This window comes from Capsella rubella, unplaced genomic scaffold, assembly GCF_000375325.1.
Source record: "Capsella rubella cultivar Monte Gargano unplaced genomic scaffold, Caprub1_0 scaffold_6, whole genome shotgun sequence".
Taxonomy (NCBI): domain Eukaryota; kingdom Viridiplantae; phylum Streptophyta; class Magnoliopsida; order Brassicales; family Brassicaceae; genus Capsella; species Capsella rubella.
The window spans coordinates 6,533,317-6,553,136 of record NW_006238918.1 but is presented as its reverse complement, the minus strand read 5'-3'; the positions used below and the strand labels follow the sequence as shown (position 1 = coordinate 6,553,136).

General features: G+C 36.8%; 5 protein-coding genes across 5 annotated transcripts; 4 read left to right on the top strand and 1 right to left on the bottom strand.

Annotated features, from left to right (window-relative positions):
• Positions 1 to 591: 591 nt before the first annotated feature.
• Positions 592 to 4,136, top strand: LOC17884109 (protein CLT1, chloroplastic). The gene is made up of 10 exons (XM_006287689.2): positions 592 to 1,135; positions 1,947 to 2,092; positions 2,220 to 2,257; positions 2,435 to 2,550; positions 2,719 to 2,818; positions 2,902 to 2,937; positions 3,018 to 3,068; positions 3,193 to 3,316; positions 3,401 to 3,526; positions 3,776 to 4,136. The coding sequence occupies exons 1-10, from the start codon at positions 714 to 716 to the stop codon at positions 3,949 to 3,951; spliced, it is 1,335 nt and encodes a 444-aa protein (XP_006287751.1). The 5' UTR covers positions 592 to 713; the 3' UTR covers positions 3,952 to 4,136.
• Positions 4,137 to 4,382: 246 nt separating this feature from the next.
• LOC17881480 (rhodanese-like/PpiC domain-containing protein 12, chloroplastic) lies at positions 4,383 to 7,028 on the top strand. The gene is made up of 8 exons (XM_006288278.2): positions 4,383 to 4,722; positions 4,929 to 5,039; positions 5,377 to 5,468; positions 5,680 to 5,780; positions 5,862 to 5,966; positions 6,221 to 6,329; positions 6,661 to 6,711; positions 6,794 to 7,028. Exons 1-8 carry the CDS (start codon positions 4,479 to 4,481, stop codon positions 6,872 to 6,874), a joined length of 894 nt encoding a protein of 297 aa, XP_006288340.1. The 5' UTR covers positions 4,383 to 4,478; the 3' UTR covers positions 6,875 to 7,028.
• Positions 7,029 to 7,164: 136 nt separating this feature from the next.
• Positions 7,165 to 9,820, top strand: LOC17883543 (calcium-dependent protein kinase 34). Its single transcript, XM_006289681.2, has 7 exons — positions 7,165 to 8,159; positions 8,249 to 8,401; positions 8,479 to 8,594; positions 8,686 to 8,853; positions 8,938 to 9,065; positions 9,148 to 9,247; positions 9,323 to 9,820. Exons 1-7 carry the CDS (start codon positions 7,346 to 7,348, stop codon positions 9,416 to 9,418), a joined length of 1,575 nt encoding a protein of 524 aa, XP_006289743.1. The 5' UTR covers positions 7,165 to 7,345; the 3' UTR covers positions 9,419 to 9,820.
• On the bottom strand, positions 9,689 to 12,220 carry LOC17882530 (polyadenylate-binding protein RBP47B'). The gene is made up of 8 exons (XM_006287613.2): positions 11,961 to 12,220; positions 11,067 to 11,544; positions 10,874 to 10,968; positions 10,663 to 10,793; positions 10,464 to 10,554; positions 10,219 to 10,365; positions 10,051 to 10,145; positions 9,689 to 9,963 (listed from the first exon to the last, which is right to left on the bottom strand). The coding sequence occupies exons 1-8, from the start codon at positions 12,099 to 12,101 to the stop codon at positions 9,876 to 9,878; spliced, it is 1,266 nt and encodes a 421-aa protein (XP_006287675.2). The 5' UTR covers positions 12,102 to 12,220; the 3' UTR covers positions 9,689 to 9,875.
• Positions 12,221 to 16,173: 3,953 nt separating this feature from the next.
• On the top strand, positions 16,174 to 17,481 carry LOC17881451 (myb-like protein H). The gene has a single exon (XM_006286357.2). The coding sequence runs from the start codon at positions 16,502 to 16,504 to the stop codon at positions 17,321 to 17,323; it is 822 nt and encodes a 273-aa protein (XP_006286419.1). The 5' UTR covers positions 16,174 to 16,501; the 3' UTR covers positions 17,324 to 17,481.
• The last annotated feature ends 2,339 nt before the right edge of the window (positions 17,482 to 19,820 follow it).

Below are 19,820 nucleotides of genomic sequence, written 5' to 3'. Positions count from 1 at the left end.
TGTTTTTTAAATCAACCCAGCCAATTAGAGTTTTCCACGTCAGCAACAGCTGGTATGATCCTGCTCCACTGCCCCCAATTTAATAATTCGTGATTAGGTAAATAGGTGCTACTGCGATTAGATCCGACCTATACCATACGACTCTCCCTGTAAAGTGCAAAACGAACTACTATACTTTTTTTGGTTTAATGTGTAACTTTATTAACTACTACTATATACTATAAATCTGATAGACTCCAACCATATGATCCATATGGTTTAGTTTATTTCATTTTTGCATTCAAATCTGTGGTATCCCATATCACCCAATTCTTTTTTATCATCCACAGTTCCACACTGGAGTAAAATAAGGCCCAATTAAACTTTTGGGTCAACTGGTGATATAGCCCAAAAACTATACAAAAATTTGAGTCAATAACATATTAATGTTGTTTCGAATTTCCAGAAAAAAAAAAAAATACATATACATAAGCATTTACGAGATGATATCTGAAATTTACACATAAGCATTCATCATTTGACTAAAACACCCTTATGACACTCAAAAATGGCCACTGCTATTAAAAATCACACAGTTCTATAAGTAGGCTATGGCGTGCTCGAAACAAATTGTGTCATATGCGAAAGAGCACAAAGAGGTGGGTGGTTTCGTTGTGATGTCACTATAATTCCACCTCTTCGATCGAACCTGAACAAAACAAACAAACAAACCCATGGCTACGACGAGCTCCGGGAGGTTAATCGCCGGTGTAAAGGCGTCAATCGGCTCAATCGAACCGCGTGACGCGAAACCAGCTCCATCCATTTCCCTAATCTGTCGAAATCAAATCAACGGTGCACCGCGTATCGTGTTGCGGTCCTCTCGAAGAAACAGGCAATGGTTAATAGAGGCGGTTCCTCCGGCGAAATCCTGGCTCGGATCTGACGATGGCGGAGACATCAAGAAGAAAACAGAGGCGCGTAACTGCGCGGTCGGTGGTCACGCGGTTGCCGGAAAAGATGATAAGACGACGGAGATAGCTATAGCAGCGGCGATCACGGCGGCGCTGGGCGTTGGTAACCGCGTATTGTATAAGCTAGCTCTTATGCCTCTCAAACAATATCCCTTCTTCCTCGCGCAGCTCTCCACTTTCGGGTATACCAATCCCTCCCTCTCTCTCTCAATTGGCTCAAATTACTCAGTCGCAACTATTATTAAGCAGTTAAAGTTGGATTTCAGATTTTGGTATTTGTTCTACATTCAACTTAAACTGAAATCCATACTGCGATTTTTTTTTTGTTTTGAAATTGTGTGTTCCTCAGATTTTGGTATTTGAAATTGTGTTGAACTCATACTGCGATTTCGAATTTGTGTTGTTCTACATTCTGTTTTTCCAATTTGTTCGATTATTAGATAGGGAAAGTGAATTTCTAAGATTCTATTTTTTGAGTAGATTCTCTTATTCGTTTTTCTTTTTCTTTTGTTTTTTTGGGAGAACAAATGGGTCATAGTTGGCGACTTGTTGCAATGACTACTTCTCACTTTAATCCTGGTTGTCACCTAAATATATTTTTATGCGCATTTAAATTTTTTTCTCACGTGCGAGTTTCTTTGTGTCACCCACCTACATCGGACTACTATCACTTTTTTTTTTGTTGTTGTTGGAACTGTGTTCCGCCGCCGTGAGTTAAATTAAATAATGAGTTACTACTACTACTAGTAATATAGTAATATTGTTTATATTCACCGCGGTTCGTGCCAAAATTCATTTAACCACGTGTTAGTCACGTGTCTCACTCTCTTTATTTCTTCACCAGTTTTTGTTCTAATTGCTCTTCACTGTGGACAAACCCAATAGTTTCCCATGTCATATTCATGTACTCGATTTCGTGGATCCATCTTGTTTTATACTACCTAGTATAATTTTACAAATAAAATATTTTCTTTTGTTACATTTGGTTTGCAGGTATGTAGCTGTATACTTTACGGTCTTGTTTTTCAGATACCGAGCTGGAATTGTTACAAAAGAGATGCTATCAGTTCCTAAACTTCCATTTTTAATTGTTGGCGTCTTGGAGTCTCTTTCTCTTGCTGCTGGGATGGCGGCTGCTTGTATGTTTACTCTTCAAGCTTCTTTTCCTTTCCTATTTCCTACTGTAATTTTCAGTACATGTATACTTGCATTGTTCGATGAAGTTGCATCTTACTCACTCTTCTTTTTTGTCTTCTTGTTTTTCAGCGAATCTCTCTGGACCATCTACTACAGTTTTATCTCAGGTTATATATTACTATCTCTTATCTTCCATGTGATTAAAATACAGTTTCATTCTTGAATTCTGTCCTGGTGTGTCAAAAGCTGCAAATTCTCGAGTTACTAGCTAGCTTATTTACAATTATGGTTTCTTGTCTGAAAGAATGTTCCAGAGTTAATTCTAGTCGTTTATTTCCTTGCAGACATTTCTTGTCTGGCAAATTCTCTTCTCCATTATTTTTCTCGGGAGGAGATATAGAATAAATCAAATATTGGGATGTACTCTTGTAGCATTTGGTGTAATCATCAGTGTGGCAAGGTTAGCCAGCTTGATTAACTTGCTTGATATTATTTAAGTGACTTGGTTTCTTTGTCTCCTTTCTGGATTTCCGTTTGTTAGACTTGCCAATGGGCACAACCTAACCAGTTTTAACGACTTTAATCCATGTTGAATTAACTGGCACACTACTTTCTCATCCATATTCAGTGGATCTGGTGCCGCTCATTCATTTAAAGATACAGGAATACTTTGGAGTCTTCTTATGGTGTTTTCTTTTCTACTTCAAGGAGCAGATACAGTTATGAAGGTTTGTCAATCATTTTCTAGTTATATTGTTAACTACAAGATGTTGGACTCTTTTCTTTAACGGTTAATTCCATATCCTTGCAGGAAGTCATCTTTCTAGATAGCAAAAAGCGATTGAAGGTAACTATGCCGACGAGAACCTTAAACAACATTTGCGGTTCTGTTTGTATTCTGAACGAAATCGGTTCTTATTATTACAGGGTGCTTCACTTGATCTGTTTGTTGTAAACTCATATGGTTCAGTTTTCCAAGTAAGTATTCTTAGTGTAGCTGCTTTCTTTTAATGTCAGACCATTTACGTTTTTAGCACCGCTTGTTAACATAAATTGTGAATCTCTTTGCTAGCTAATATGCATCTTTTTGTGGTTAACCCAGGTCATATGCATTGCGTTACTTCTTCCTTTTCTTTCAAAACTTTGGGGCATACCGTTTAACCAACTACCGAGCTATATCAGAGACGGGGGTGCTTGCTTTCTGAACATTGGTTCTAGAGTAACAGGTTGGTTGATGCTAACGCTTTCTGCTCCAGTATCTCTTTGTTTTTCTCCTATTAGTAACATGGTCGGATTTGGGTATGACACAGGATGCGAAGGTGCTCCCCTTCTTCCTGTAATGTTTGTCATGATGAACATGGCTTACAACATCTCCCTTCTACGCCTCATCAAGATCTCATCTGCAGTTGTTTCGTCTCTGGCATCCACCGTTTCAGGTACAAACTTTGTTTCGTAATAGCCTTTCCCTGCTTCATGAAAACCTACTTCTTTATCTAATTAGTAATTACCAGTGATATACCATTATCCTATAAACAACCAAACTTCTTTTGGTCATAATTTTTTGCTGGACTTATAAAGGTATATACCATTAGATTGCATAGGAGTAGTAATCTGCAAACATTAATATGCAGAAGAGGAACATTTCTAATATATAGAACCTTGTTTGGCATTGTTGGTTGGTGCAGTGCCCATAGCGGTGTATTGTTTCACGCTTCCCCTACCGTACCTTGGGGTCGCATCCACACTTCCAACGGGGTTTGTTGCAGGCACAGTCATCCTTGTACTTGGCATGCTTCTATATGCTTGGACACCATCTACTAATACATCCGTTTCGATTATCCCCTCGCCCCCATCCACCTAACGGCAGGAAAACTGGTTTTGTAACTTCGTTTGGTTTCCTTCTGTCTTTCTCATTGTGTAGCCTTTGCCCCTTTTTCTCTTGTCATTGTAGCATTTGCCATTTTTTTGTCAATTAGGGAATAAGTTGTAAAGCTCATTTGACAAAATAAAGAATTTTCGTGATTTTATGCATTCTTTACAAAACAATGGTTAGTTTTCAGTTTTGCTTTTCAAAACCTATTTAGCATATAGAGAAGATAATGTACTTTGTAAAATGATGTATATAAACTTTTTTTTTGTGAGCATATGCGGATTTGAATCTGAGTCGATGACACTGTCAAAAACCAGTAAATTATATATGTTTGGTTCAAAATGTTGTAATAAATATTTATAACACAAAAGTAAAAGATATATCCACAATTCCTCCAAGAACCCAATAAACCGGCAGGATCAGAGGGAGTATAAATATTCACAGTCGAGTGGGGTAACTTGTAATCTCTCTCACACTTGAGAAGTCGTTTACCTAAGACTAAGAGAGCGGAACCCATAATGTTTAGAGTGACTGGAACTCTCTCGGCGGCATCATCTCCAGCGGTTGTGGCGGCGTCTTTCTCCGCCGCTCGTAGACTCTCCATTACTCCCACTCTGGCTATCGTCTCTCCTTCCCGGTTCCGCTGGTTCTCGACGTTTTCTCGTTCATTTCTCGGCGGACGCATCTCTTCGCTCCGACCACCACGCGTTCCTTCTCCGTGCCCGATCAGGCTCTCTGGTTTCTCGGCTCTCAAAATGAGAGGTACACTAAAAAAATTCCCCTTATCATCAAAAAGACTTGATTGCGTGCTTCTTCTCTGATTTCTACTTGGTACTCTGATCTGATTTTCTACCAAATTTATGTGCGATTACTTGCTTTTTGAACTGTGTGTATCCGTGCTCTTAGTTTTTAGAATCTAACTGGTTTGATTTCTGATTATCTGTGTATATTATCTTTTGTATCTCCAGCTTCGTTTAGCAGTGGGAGTAGTGCAAGTAGAGAGATTCTCGTGCAGCACTTGCTTGTTAAGGGGGATGATACTGAGCTCTTTGCTGAACTCCAAAAGAAAATCTTGGATGGTCTGATTCTTTTATCCCGTTTTTATATCTACATTCTGGATTACGCTTTTATTTCAACATTGTGCATAGGCCTATAAGCTTGTATAGTTGTTTCTGCGAAGAGAATTGTCACTGTGGAGCTACACTTCTATCATGTGTCCCAATGTCTATCACCCGAGTCAGTTGTGGCTCTGCGTACTTAATTACTATTGGTTTTGGGGTTTGGTTTCTGGGATAAAGAATAAATGTCATACTGATACGAATATAAATTTCTCATTGCTTGATTGTAACTTTGTTTTGTTTGTCTCAGAAGATTAAGGCTGTCAACTGTTTTTTCAAGTAACTGTTTCCTGTGTAGGAGAGGATATGAGTGATCTTGCGGCTGAGTACTCAATTTGTCCATCCAAAAAGGACGGTGGTTTACTTGGATGGGTAAAACTGGGTCAAATGGTATGCTCTCTTTTTTATAGGACCCTTGCTTTCTTAGCCTTGTTATTTCACAAGCAATTGTGTGATGTAACACTTCTGGTGAATTAACTCTCAGTATTAGAAATATAACCAATGATAGAAGTAATTCCACAATGTTTGGACTTCCCCATTTGGATAACTTTCGCAAGTTCCTGCTGGAGTATGAACATGACAGACCATTTAAAAATTTCAGGTACCAGAGTTTGAAGGAGCTGCGTTTAAAGCAGAGCCGAATCAGGTGGTGAGGTGTAGAACCCAATTCGGCTTGCACTTATTGCAAGTTCTATCTGAGAGGTAATTCTTCTGATAACTTTCCTTCGTTAGCTTTATTTTCTGTTGACTTGTAAAGTGTCTTAATTGAACTTTTGATATCAGGGAACCTGTGAAAGATATCCAGGTGGAGGAGCTGCATTCCAAAATGCAAGATCCAGTTTTCATGGATGAGGCTCAGTTAATTGATGTCAGAGAACCTGACGAGATGTAAGTTCCTTTCATTTCTCATCTTGCCATACTTTTCCAGTTTCCTTCTTCACTGAAGCCCAATGGATTAGCGTAATACGCTCTCAACATTTCACAACAATATGTCTCATGTGTATCTTGCAGAGTTTAATTGCTCTCCCATTAGATACATGTGTGCCTTGCACAGTTGCACACTTTTATCTAGAAGGAGGACAAAGTATCCATAGTCAACTCACATTTTTTCTTCTATTCTGTTTCTCTACTTCTTGTACCAGAGAAATTGCATCCTTGCCAGGATTCAAAGTTTTCCCGCTCCGCCAATTCGGAACCTGGGCACCAGACATCACTTCGAAGCTGAACCCTGAGAAGGATGTATTTGTCTTGGTATGTTCAGCCTTGTCTCAACTGTTAGTGTTAGAAATAGGTGTACTGTATATAGCCTAGCACTAAATGTAGCAATTTAGAGGTGTTGTGAGTTAGTTAGTGAGGGCTGGGTTTCAATGGGTGTGGATTTTCTAGGTTTTCGTTGCACTTGGTTAAGAGTTGAGAGCCTCTCATAAATCTTAGTCTCTCTAGGCTTACTCTCTTACACCGGTTGCGTATACCATCCTAGTGTGGTTGGTCTGTAGATTGTAAGATCACTTGAAACAAAGAAACCTCTGATGTTGCAATGACTTTTTACGTTCTCTGAGTCGCGACCTTTGTTCCCATACAGTGCAAGGTTGGTGGCAGGTCGATGCAAGTTGCAAACTGGCTACAGTCTCAGGTAACAAGCTTTTTCTACTCTTTTATATAATGTGCAAGTTGCAAGGATGATATCTTCATGGATTGTTCTCTTTGTTCCTCAGGGATTCAAGAGTGTGTACAATGTCGCTGGTGGAATACAAGCTTACTCTCACAAGGTTGACCCATCAATTCCCACTTACTGAAATAGAGAGAATCAATAGTATTCGGCTCTTTTTCTTGTATCCTAATTCAAAACAAAATTGCGAAAATCGTATTCAATAAACTATATGTTATAACAGGTTCATTTTAGACAATATGGAATTATAGATACAGGAAAGTCGAAGATTCTCCAGGAAATGCTCGCAACCTTGTGTACTAAAATCCTAAATTAATATTGAAAACAAATATTGCTTTAAATAACAAAATACAGAAAGGCTTTTGGGTTCCTAAAGTCCCTCCCTATCATTATCGTTTGAACTGAAGGCCAGCAAAATGAAGAGACTTACAAAAACAGAAAAATGCTATTCATAGCCATTCATAAGCCAAAAAACTCCTAAACTTTCTTGCTAAAGAAGAAACCAAAAACCTAAAAGAATAGACAGAGGAAGAAAGATCTTTAATTTCTATTTCTCTTCCTGGTTGAGAGCTTTACTTCCTCTCCCCTTATTGCAACAATGGGAAATTGTTGCTCTCATGGACGGGATTCAGGTACCAAAGAAGAACAGGCGCTGGAAAATGGAGGAGGAGGCGGTGGTACTGGTGCCGCGGAGGCCTCTGTGAGAGCTTCGAAGCACCCGCCAGCATCTCCTCCTCCTGCAGTCAAACAAGGGCCAATAGGACCAGTCTTAGGGCGGCCAATGGAAGATGTAAAGAGCTCATATTCATTGGGTAAGGAGCTCGGTCGCGGACAGTTTGGGGTTACCCATCTCTGCACGCAGAAGGCCACGGGACTGCAATTCGCTTGCAAGACCATTGCGAAAAGGAAGCTGGTGAACAAAGAAGACATTGAGGATGTGAGAAGGGAGGTGCAGATTATGCATCACTTGACGGGTCAGCCAAACATTGTGGAGCTTAAAGGAGCGTACGAGGACAAGCATTCAGTGCATTTGGTTATGGAGCTTTGTGCGGGAGGAGAGTTGTTCGATAGGATCATTGCAAAGGGTCATTACTCAGAGAGAGCCGCGGCTTCATTGCTACGGACGATTGTGCAGATTATCCATACTTGCCATTCCATGGGGGTTATCCACAGGGACTTGAAGCCTGAGAACTTTTTGTTGCTAAACAAAGATGAGAATTCTCCTCTCAAAGCCACCGACTTCGGGCTATCCGTGTTCTACAAGCCAGGGGAGGTGTTCAAAGACATTGTGGGAAGTGCTTATTACATTGCACCAGAGGTGTTGAGGAGAAAGTATGGACCAGAGGCTGATATTTGGAGCATTGGTGTCATGTTGTATATCCTCTTGTGTGGTGTTCCACCTTTCTGGGCAGGTAAATATTTCCGATTCCCTCCTATCTTGTCAAACCAAAGGACAGAGGTCATCTGATTCATTCATGTTTATTTTTTTTTTCGACTACAGAGTCAGAGAATGGGATTTTCAATGCCATTTTAAGTGGACAGGTTGACTTTTCAAGTGATCCGTGGCCCGCCATTTCAACACAGGCGAAGGACCTCGTCAGGAAGATGCTCAACTCTGATCCCAAACAAAGATTAACCGCTGCTCAAGTTCTCAGTAAGCAGCTTTCATTTCAAGACCTCCCTATATATATATTTTATTGGACTCTTTCTAACATTTGTGTTGTTTTAAAGACCACCCATGGATCAAGGAGGATGGAGAAGCACCAGATGTTCCTCTTGACAATGCAGTGATGTCAAGACTCAAGCAATTCAAAGCAATGAACAACTTTAAGAAAGTTGCTTTACGTGTAATTTACAATCTTCCCAAAATCATCTACATATGTAACAAACAATATGAGTCTTTAGTCTATTTATCTCACTGGTCTCATCAACAAACAGGTGATAGCTGGGTGCTTATCAGAGGAAGAAATCATGGGGTTAAAGGAGATGTTCAAAGGAATGGACACTGACAACAGTGGAACAATAACTCTTGAGGAACTAAGACAGGGACTTGCCAAGCAAGGTACAAGATTATCTGAATACGAAGTCCAGCAATTAATGGAAGCTGTAAGTCTCAACTTGTGTGGGTTTATCTATCTATTAAAAAATTAAGATGCCAAAACAAAGACTGAAGTTTTCTGTTTCATATAGGCTGATGCTGACGGTAATGGAACAATAGACTATGGGGAATTCATAGCAGCTACAATGCATATCAACAGACTCGACAGAGAAGAGCATATCTACTCAGCCTTCCAACACTTTGACAAAGACAACAGTGGGTAAGTAACTTAGCAACTTTACAATTCCAAATCATAATATGAAACCAAAAACTAATCATGGTCGCGTCTTGGTTCCTTGCAGATATATCACAATGGAAGAGCTGGAGCAAGCCCTGCGGGAGTTTGGCATGAACGATGGCAGAGACATTAAGGAAATCATTTCTGAGGTTGATGGAGACAATGTAAGCCCCTTTCACCACCACAAATTCATCTGATAAGCACATAAAACAAACAATCTAATAACATTTCTTTTATAGGATGGGCGGATAAACTACGAGGAATTTGTGGCAATGATGAGGAAAGGAAACCCAGATCCCAACCCTAAGAAGCGGCGTGAACTGTCATTTAAATGACACCACTGGAACAGTCAAGTCAGCACATAAGTATATTAAGAAGAAGGCTTGGGTTGCTCATGATTCACCAAGAGAGAGGATAAAGGTTTAAAAATTGGAATAGGGAGGTGTTTCATGTTCGTAAATATTTTATGCTTGTCTACTACTGATTTAAAGTTTCAGAGGTTTCTCAATGTATCAAAATTCTTTTTCAGTTCAAATATGTGCATTAGTGATGTTTGTTTATTTTGTCCGAGTAAAAACGTAAAAGGCACTATGATGGACCATGGCAGAAAGTTGGAAGATTCATGATTTTAGTATTGTAGTTAGATCCTAAATGTAGAATACAGAAAGAAAAAAATACTGAAACATTCAGACAAAGAGTAGTGACTTGTCCCACGAGGAACTGAAATGGACAAACACTAAACACCTCAAAGCACCCACCATTCTGTTCTTCTCTTCGCGATCATTTGCCTATTTATGATGATGAGAGTGCTGAGGTACGCTGCCACAATGATCGTCCTAATATGATACCTGCGTGAACCGAAAGGTAACAAGCATTTAACCTGCAAGTGCCAAACTAACAGTCAATTAAGCATTCAACTAATCACCCACCCAGGTAGGAATGTGTAAGAAAGTAGTAAGAATCTTACTTGTCTACATCATGAGCCATAGGATCATATAACTCTTGATCTGCCCCTGTACCTCCACCCGCCGCAGAGTTTGTACTTTCTTGTGTACCCTCTCCCTGAAAAATTGTCGATTGTTAGAAACAAGAAGTATCCACATATTTGCAAAAGCTTTTAAACTCATTTTGTTACCTGTTGCGGATACTGGGGATAGCCATATCCACCATATGCGTACAAGGATGGGTCTTGAGTTACCCCATAAGCATATGCATCATAGCCTTGTCCATAACCATAATACCCACTCCACTGATTCGGATCTGCTTGTGCAACCCAACCGTCCTTTAACAAATACCAAAGGTCATTAACGACATTCAGTGAACTAGCGAGTATATAAGGCCATACAACACATCAGTCTAGGTGACAAAATAAAGTTTTACCTGTCCTGGATTTTTACTCCAAGAGATGCGAACTGCTTGTTGACCAATCACTTGTCCCTGCATTTTTAGAACGGCTTCTTCAGCTGAAGGCCTGGGATCACCATGGGATAGAAGTCAAAAGTTTAGTGAACAGAGCTACAAGCAAGCATCAATGAAAAACTTATACTATGGAAGCAATCGCAGGGGATGGTTCGCCTACCTGGTTTTGAATTGAACATAACCATATCCCTTTGTTGGAGGTATTTTGACATAAATTATTTCTCCTAATTGCGAGAATGCTTTCTTCAGCTCTTCCTCAGTAACATTTGGGTCCAAATTGGCAATTGAAATCTGTACAGCAAACCAATGCATGAGAAAACAATCAGGAGAAGTTCGAGAAAAAATACTCAAAGTTTTCAGATAAACCTTACCGTTGTACAGGTGATGTCACTTTCAGGTCCAGGTGGAGCAACATATGCTTGGACCGGTGCAGCAACTGCAGATGGGACTGGAACTGGGTAAACAGCTACAGAAAAACTTCCAGTTAAGCAAACGATTTCCAAACAGTATATAAACTGGACTAAACAAAATTTGATGAACACAAATAAAATATGGGATCAATACCTTTGGTGACATATTGTTGCTGTACACCAACGTTTTTTTTAGGCGTTGCTGCACTAATACGCATTGGCCTTGTTGAGCAATACAAACCATTCATTTCAGCCATGGCCCGGTTCCTTTCACTTTCCTCAGCAAATTTTACAAATCCATAACCTTTTGACCGCCCAGTACTTGGATCAGTAACAACCTTGGCACCTCTAACAGACGAATAATGAACACGGAATGTCTCTTGAAGGAGATAATCTGTAACATCGGGTGCTAAATCTCCAACAAAGATAGAGTGATCAGGTCCAGCATCTACTTTCTGTCCCGAACCGAAAGAAGCCCAATTTAACCGGAAAGTTAATTCCGCTCCAGGCATCTGTGTCCCATTGTACGTCTGAAGAGTTCTTTCTGCTGCTCCATGAGACACAAACTCTATAAATCCATACCCTTCTGGCTGCCCAGTGATCTTGTTACGTATCACCTTGACTGAAACAAGCTGCACAAATATATGGATAGAAAAACCATTACAATCTTGATTAAAATATCTTTACAGACTTAAGAATCATCAAACATCAAAACTTAAGTAGATATCTATCAACAACTCTTACTTGCAGGAAACAGAAACCAAAGCTTAATGTGGAATCCAAAAGGGAGGTACTGAAGTACCTGTGTCACCTAGTGCTACCTATTGAAGTGGGAGCATAACTATAAACACTGAGCATCGAACTATAACAAGAATTATAATTTCAATTAAGCGCCAGAGATATTTAGGCTAACCCTGAAAATTACCGAAAAAAATCAAAATCCCAGCTTTATCTTGTTCCAAATCTGCTTAGAGCCAAAACCCAGAAAAATCCGAGAGCTGTGAAATGGAAATATACAACACTGAGACAGGGAAGATGAAGAGGTTACCTCGCCGGTTTGGGAGAAGCAGGAAGTGAGGTAATTCTCGTCGGCCCAATAAAGTAAATCACCAATCCAAAGGGTTCGAACTTCTTCCAGCGTCTGTGGATGGTGATAGCCTTGCGGCTGCGGCGGATGCATCATCGCCATCGTCTTTGTTTTTGCGCCAATACGTGAAATTGAAAACCTAAACGCTAAACCCACGACGCGATGCTTCTTAGACGGGTCGGGTTGATATCCCGACCGATCTTTGATTTGTGGATATTTTTGGATTACTAAATAATTTGATGTTGTGGGAAAAAAAGTATAAAAGCATTCGGATTTTGAACTCAAAAAAAAAAGGAAAATTCTATTAAGGAACTAAAAATTGTTGATGTTGACGGCAAATAAATAAATACATAAATAAAATAAAGTAATTCTTTTTGATGAAAATATTTCTTTAGCTCAAGTATAATTTATTAATTTTGAGATCAGAGGGGAAAAGTAGGAATACTATTAACGTCGAGGTTGAAATCTTTAAGATGGGTAGGGTTACTGTTAACATCGAGGTTGAAATCGACAAAATTTGATATAGTTCAGGTTGGTTATTTGAATTGAAAGTTGGTTTGGGTTGTAAAATGCAGAGTACACGAGTTTGGGTATGAAAATATCTTCGGGAAATAGTTTGGGTTGATTTTCCCCGTTTTATTGGGAAACGTATTACATAAACTATAAAACACTATAAGTAATATAGACATATACTCCACTCGTTTCAATTTAAACATTATTTTAAATTTTTTTCACATTTATTAAGAAAATTATTAAATGTTCTATTTTATCTCTTACTTATATATCATACAATTTTTTTAGTTTGTCATAAATACATTAAAATAATAAAGATAAAACACTAAATATTATCATATGTTTGCATTATATACCGTTGAAAAATTATATGTCGAATATTTAGACCAACTCCAATGGTAAATCTTTTAACAAGTATGTTGGCAATATTCTAATTACAAAAAGTACAAAAATTGAAACTAAAAATTTATGTAAAATTTATCCTTCCAATGGTAAAGTTTTTAATAAGTTACTAAACACTACAGTAAAACCTTTATAAATTAATACTCGATAAATTAATAATCTCTATAAATTAATAAATTTTCTGGTCCCAAGTTGGGACCAATGTAATTTTAGACACATTTCGATAAAATAATAAGATAATAATTTTTTTGAAAATCCTTTGTAAATATATAGTCCCATCAATATTATAAATTAATAATTAGGTAAAATTTTTAAAATATATAGACACATTATTTTTTGTTAGATTTTATTTCTAATATTTTACTATATCAAAACTGTTAGAATTCTCTTTCAAGACATAATAATTATTATTTTCTTTGTTAATGATTATAGAAAATACTAATTATCATAATTAAATTTTATTTTTAAATATTTTTTTGAAAAAACTTTCTAAATTAAAAAAATCTCTCTATAAATTAATAATTATTAATTTATCGATAAATTAAAACCTCTATAAATTAATAGATTTTCATGGTCCCAACATTATTAATTTATAGAGGTTTTACTGTATAATTTAAATAATCAGAAAATTTGTTTCTTTTTTTCTTTTTTTCCTCCACTCAATCATAAGTAAACACATGTATCTAAGAAACAATTTCAAAAATTCTTAGCAAAAATTATTTCGTAGCTTATTACATGTTTTTAATTTATTTTTTCTCTTTTTAATTCTTAGAAATTTGCTAAAAAAACTTGCATTGGAGTTGCTCTTAGAGACCAATAACTCCCAACAAATTACAAATTAATATGTATGTATTCATCGAGAATATCTATGAATAATTTTTTTCTAATGTTCTAAAAACGATTACAATTTGTCGAATCAGCTCGTCGATTATGGTCTTTTTATAGTATATACAATATAGTCCATCGTGGTCAGCTGCGGGATCACCTAAATTTGGTTGTTGATCAAAATGCATGATGATACAAACATATGTAAAATAAGTTAAATAGAGCAACAATAACAAATTTGGTAAAGCGTTTGAAAGTGCTCTCTCCAAACATTACATTGCACCACAATCGTAGGACGACGACGATCATTTGATGGATATTTTTGCATATGTGTTATTGTGAGAACCTGAAAACAACCGTAGGTCACTATAATCAAACCAAAAGACATGGTAATATCTTGTAAAACTTAGGTATGATTTCAATTGTGTTTCGATTATATAGACTTAGTTAGGGCATTTTTCAAATTTATTTTTTTGATGATGGTCGTAGAAAATATAAACATAAACGTGGAGTAGAAGCTCAACAACATAAAATCAAATGTGCATATGTTTGGCTCTAAGTGGATGGATGCATGTGCTTTCTTTGCATTGAGAATCGGTTTATACGTGATAAAGATTCTAATTATGCGGTCAAAGTCAAAGCTCCTCTATGCTACACTTTGTTTCTCTTGTACATTACAAACTAAAATATTCACTTCTATATATATGTTACTACTAATCATCATAGCCAATTAATGGAAGTGATCATAATTTCATTTCAATTATATATGGGGGGTTCTCTTCACTATATCTCCTTGACCATCTTGATGTTTTTATAAACACAAGAACAGAGTGAAATGCAATGATATATGTATTATCATGCATCGAATCTTATTTCTTATTCGTGTATAAATTTAAAATTTATATTAAACATGTAATCATCAATGACGACGGATATGTATATACATATTTGAAGTTGAAGACGTCGTAATGCTTAGCTCGTATGTGCTATCTATTGTTTCTATAAAACGTTATACACTTTTCTTCTTTTATGAGTTAATAATTGATGTAGATATGAGTTGAGAATAATCTAGTGTGTGGTTAATGATTTAGTAGTCGAAACAAGCTAAAGTATTGGAGTAATATATAGGATAGGCTCAGCCTGGAATTTATGTATTTTTGCATGGCATGGTAATGGACAGTTAATGATAAATAGTGTGACATGTGTTTAGTAAAGATCTTTGGTAACACTGCTGTCTCTATCTATCGCCACTCTCAACGACTACATTTAATATATGCACTGTCGCTTGAAATTCAAAAGAAAATATTAAACTCTAAACAACAGTTTTTGTAGTATTTATTTTGGGCATATTTTGACACTTAAAAAGGGGATGTATTGAATGTAACGTAATAATAATTTTTTTTTTTGTAGTATTTATTTGGGCAATGATAATAATTACAACCTATCTGCACCAAAACAATAACGAGTGGTGGTCCAACACCATGAAACCCGCTGCTCCAAGTGCCTCCAAGTTAATATATATATCGACTAATCATCACTTTTTTGTTTAAACTGATCGAATACTTCATTATTAATTCGTGTTACAAAATTATAAACATTACATTTCTATTCATAAGCAGAAAAATATTTTAAATAATAGGTGCTATATATATATCTTCTTATCCGACACACAGTTGTCTAATCTGAAAATAACGAAGACAAAAAGTCCAGCGCGAGGGATGTTTAGGGAAACAACAATATTTATCCAACTTATTTAGGGTTGGTATACTTGGAATCAATTCATTTTCTTAATTCTTCTATGTCATTCAGTTCTAATGGAATATAAAGTTAGTATAATAAGCGCAGTTTTTAGTGTAATAAAGTTGTAAAGTATTACTTCTAAAACATTATTTTTAGTAACAAAACGTACGACATATATTTACATATGTTGTATTGTGTATTAAAAAACTTTAAAAGACTCTCATATTGAAGAGAACATAAAAAATGATATTCTCACCCAACTTAATGATTTTTAAGACATCATAATTTTGTACTTTTGAGTAATTAGTTTTCCAATGAGAGTGCTCCTTTTTTCTCTGAAGGTTATAACTTTTATGTAATTATGTGACCCAATGGTGATTTTTTTTTTTTATATGCCCAAATGGTAAATCAGAGATGATTAGTAGTGTCTCATCGCATGTTTAAGAGAGAGTTGTACTTGTTATCACATGGCAAAGACACGAAGGTCATGTGAGGACATGTGTTCACTGTTCAACTCTCCCCTCCTCTTAACCTTTCAGTCAAACCTCTCTAGCTCTCTCGATCCATTTTTCAAATCCACATCTAATGATTTCTTAATTATTAATTAACAAGATTGAAAACAAAAATATATATACATACTCTTTGAGTCTTTTTTAATAACCCAATGCATATGTATCTCCCGATCGATGTGAGTACTTTAATATTCTATATTTGTAACATGCATGTTCGTTTCATCTAATCTTTCATCTTCCATAGGTTCTTCCTTCTTCTCTTCTTCTTACAGCTCTGTAATTTGTCTCCATCTCAACGTGTCCATGTGGTCTCTTATCTCATTACCTCTCTCTCTGTCCTTAAATTTTTCTTTTTATATAACTGTTATCCTCAACTTAACTTTCTGAACCTTCATTTCTATCTCCCTCTCTCTCTCTTGCTCTTTCTCAAAGTCCACTTGCTCTAGCTTACACGTTGCTTTGTCTCTCACTTCATCATTCTAGCTCCTTTGTTATACATAGTACGGTATCATGGTATCAGCGGACACGGCGACATTGGCGGAGGCTAAGATGGTTTTCATGACGGAGGCGTCGCCACCGTCTTCAGGACCACGTATCTCCTTCTCAGCGGATTTGTCATCATCAGATAGTGATGGAGATTACATCTGTATCAACCCTGCGAACCTCATTGTTGGTAAAGAGGAAAAAGACAAGAACTTTTTGAAAGCCGGAGACTTTGAGTTTCTGTCTGAAAATGTAACGAATAACCAAACGATGCTTACCGCCGACGAGTTGTTCTGTGAAGGCAAGTTACTTCCTTTCTGGCAGGTTAAGCATTCAGAGAAGCTTAAAAACGTTACCTTGAAAACAAAAGTAGAAGTCGAAGAAGAAGATCTTAAAGTAGTGAGAGAGGAGGTTGTTCATAACAACAAGGAGCAAGAGAACAACAACAACAACAACAACAACAACAACAGAGGAAGCTGGTTTCTTGACGACGACCCTTCTCCACGTCCACCAAAGTGCACTGTGCTGTGGAAAGAGCTTTTGCGGCTGAAGAAACAGAGGACCACCACGACGACGGTTTCTTCAACGAGGGTATCATCTCTCTCGCCGTCTTCATCTTCGAGCTCGACATCGTCTTCTTCGAGTTCGATTGGGGATGCGGTGAAGAAGGAAGAGAGGGAGAAAGAAGGGAAAAGAGGTAAAAAAGGGTTAGAGAGGACGAGATCTGTGACTATGAGGATAAGACCGATGATTCATGTTCCTGTCTGCACTCCTTCCAAGTCCTCTGCTCCATTGCCTCCTCTGTTTCCCCTTAGGCTACAGAAAAACAGAGTAGAGAGACGAACTTGATGAACAAAACATCTTGTGGCTTATCTTTATCCTTCCTTTTGTGATTAGATGTATCTTTGTGATTGAGATCTGAGGTGTGACAGTGTAAATGTTGAACATTTTCATACCCGAAAACAATAAAGAAAAATCTCATTATTGAATACACCCATTTTAATGCTTTTTCATCATGTTTTAGAATTCGAAAAGTCTTGTTCTTTTTGTGTATATTTGATCAGAACGATAAAATCTTTGGTTTACGCTTTAGATGATTTGGTAGTTTAAGATGTGGAAAGAAGGTGGGAGAAGACAAAAGAGTAAATGCCAAAGATAACGAAAGAGCAAGAATCGCAGAGTAAATAGTGTTTGTGACAATGAATGATGAGGAGTACTGATGTGCACATGCAAAGTTTCAGATGTTTTTGTTTAGATCCTTTTTCTCTCAACAAAAATCCACCAAAGTGACTCTGGCTCAACGTTTCCAGGACAGGGTCCACTACTGTTTAACTCTGGCCTAACGTTTTTAGAACCCCCAACAATGAAATTAATCACTGACATAAAAATTCGTAATGTATAGTTCTGTGAAAGTGAAATTTGATCTTTGGCGTCTTCGTTAGATGATCATATATGTCACTCCAATTATTATAAGGAAGGCCACGCTGTCTTCTTTCATTACACAACAATACAACAAAGAATGGGTGGACACAGAAATATATACACAAAACAAAGTGAGTACAGTGTCTCAGCCTCGGATCACTATTTTCTATCTGTATGCTCCAGTTGTTCTAATAGATATATTATTATGTTCTATATGTTTACACATATGAAACCAAACATCGCACAAATCTCAAATCATGGTGTGGTACCGGAAAAAGCATTGGTGTTCTTGTGTAAAACTAATTGAAATGCATTAGACAATTGGAATGCCTTATGCATATAAGCATATTGACTTAATGCTATACAAAAACGGGCTACCAGAAGTCTTGAAGAAGTGTACATATTAGACAGTTCTAGATGAGAGGAGGCGTTGACTCTCCGGAAACCAAGAATGGCGAACGAGTCAACGAAAGGTGAGATTAGGTCTCATCACTCTCTCACTTGGTTGTTTCTGGCCTGGTAATGAAATCAGGCCCATGACTACTAACTTAGGGAAGTACTACTGTACATGTGTTTTGTTTTGTTTGATAATATCGATGTTATATCATGTATGGAAGAAAATTGTACCTTATAGTAATAAACGAATCTCTCAATGTCGAAGAGTAGATGAATCGATGTAAGATGACATGCAGTGTTTGAAATCATCTCGTGTAATATAATTTTGAAAAAGGTTTGATACTTAAAGTTAGTAATTAAAGACAATGACAACTCTTAGAAAAGTTAAAAAAAATCATTTTAAAAACATATACATAGGCATGTTAAACTTCTAAAACTACTATTGGGACACTCAAAAATCAGAGTATGATGTTTGATGGAGTGAAAAATGCAAGAATCAGTTCTGTTTTTTTTTGTGAATCTTTGACCATATCATCAACTCAAAGTCAAAACATTGCAAGCATACACAAAACGGTTTTGAAGTGGGCTACGTCAACAAATGTATTATTTGTGTGAAATGTAAAACATTATAGTTTGCAAGTAACATGTATAAATTGTACATGATGGACACCAGCTAGCAGTAGCAGCATCACACTCACACACACACACATCACTACTTTGACTGAACTATCTTAGACAGTTTTGCGCCGACTTAGACCTCTCTTATAAAATTACAACACAAAAATGAAGATGGTATTTATAAATTGAGAGTGACACAAAAGATGTATAAGATACTGAATTCCATATAATGAGCTATGAATACTAACTTACTAGTAGTAATAATAAGACCCTTTATTTGTTCTCCCTACTTTATCGTTTGTTTGTTCAAACTTCAAAGCATGCTCGTGCCTCCCAAGTTTTCATTTCATCTCTTTGTGTGTGGTCACCAATTGTATAAAGAAACTAGATGTTGACCCGCGGTACACCGCGGGATAATTTTTTTTTTTTTAAATTCATATTTTTAAAAATTTATAGATGTTAGAGTTTATTTAATAATTATTAAGATTGCATAATATCAATCTTTACTAAATTAGTTTAATTATACATGTTTTATATTAGTGTCGGTTAAAAAAGTAGTAAAATGACCCGTATTGAATTGTGAGATTAATAATATTCTTTTTTTTTTTGTAATATTAAGTCAAACCCGTTCCATCTTACAACCCGACCCGTCATATAACTTGTTGGAAGCATATTATAGTATTTCTCGTCTTATACCCCATCATGTCATATAATCGCCAAAAAAAAAATACATATTTCCCATCTGTCCGTCTTGATTTTACTTCAATAAGTAAAAGAAAAAAATGCTATCAAAACTGAAAAACAAAAATGGATATTCTAAGCTTACACACAAAGATTTGGTTATATATATAGGTAAATGGTGTGGGAAAGGGGTTTATCAGACACCACTGAAATCAGTGAGGTATTGCAT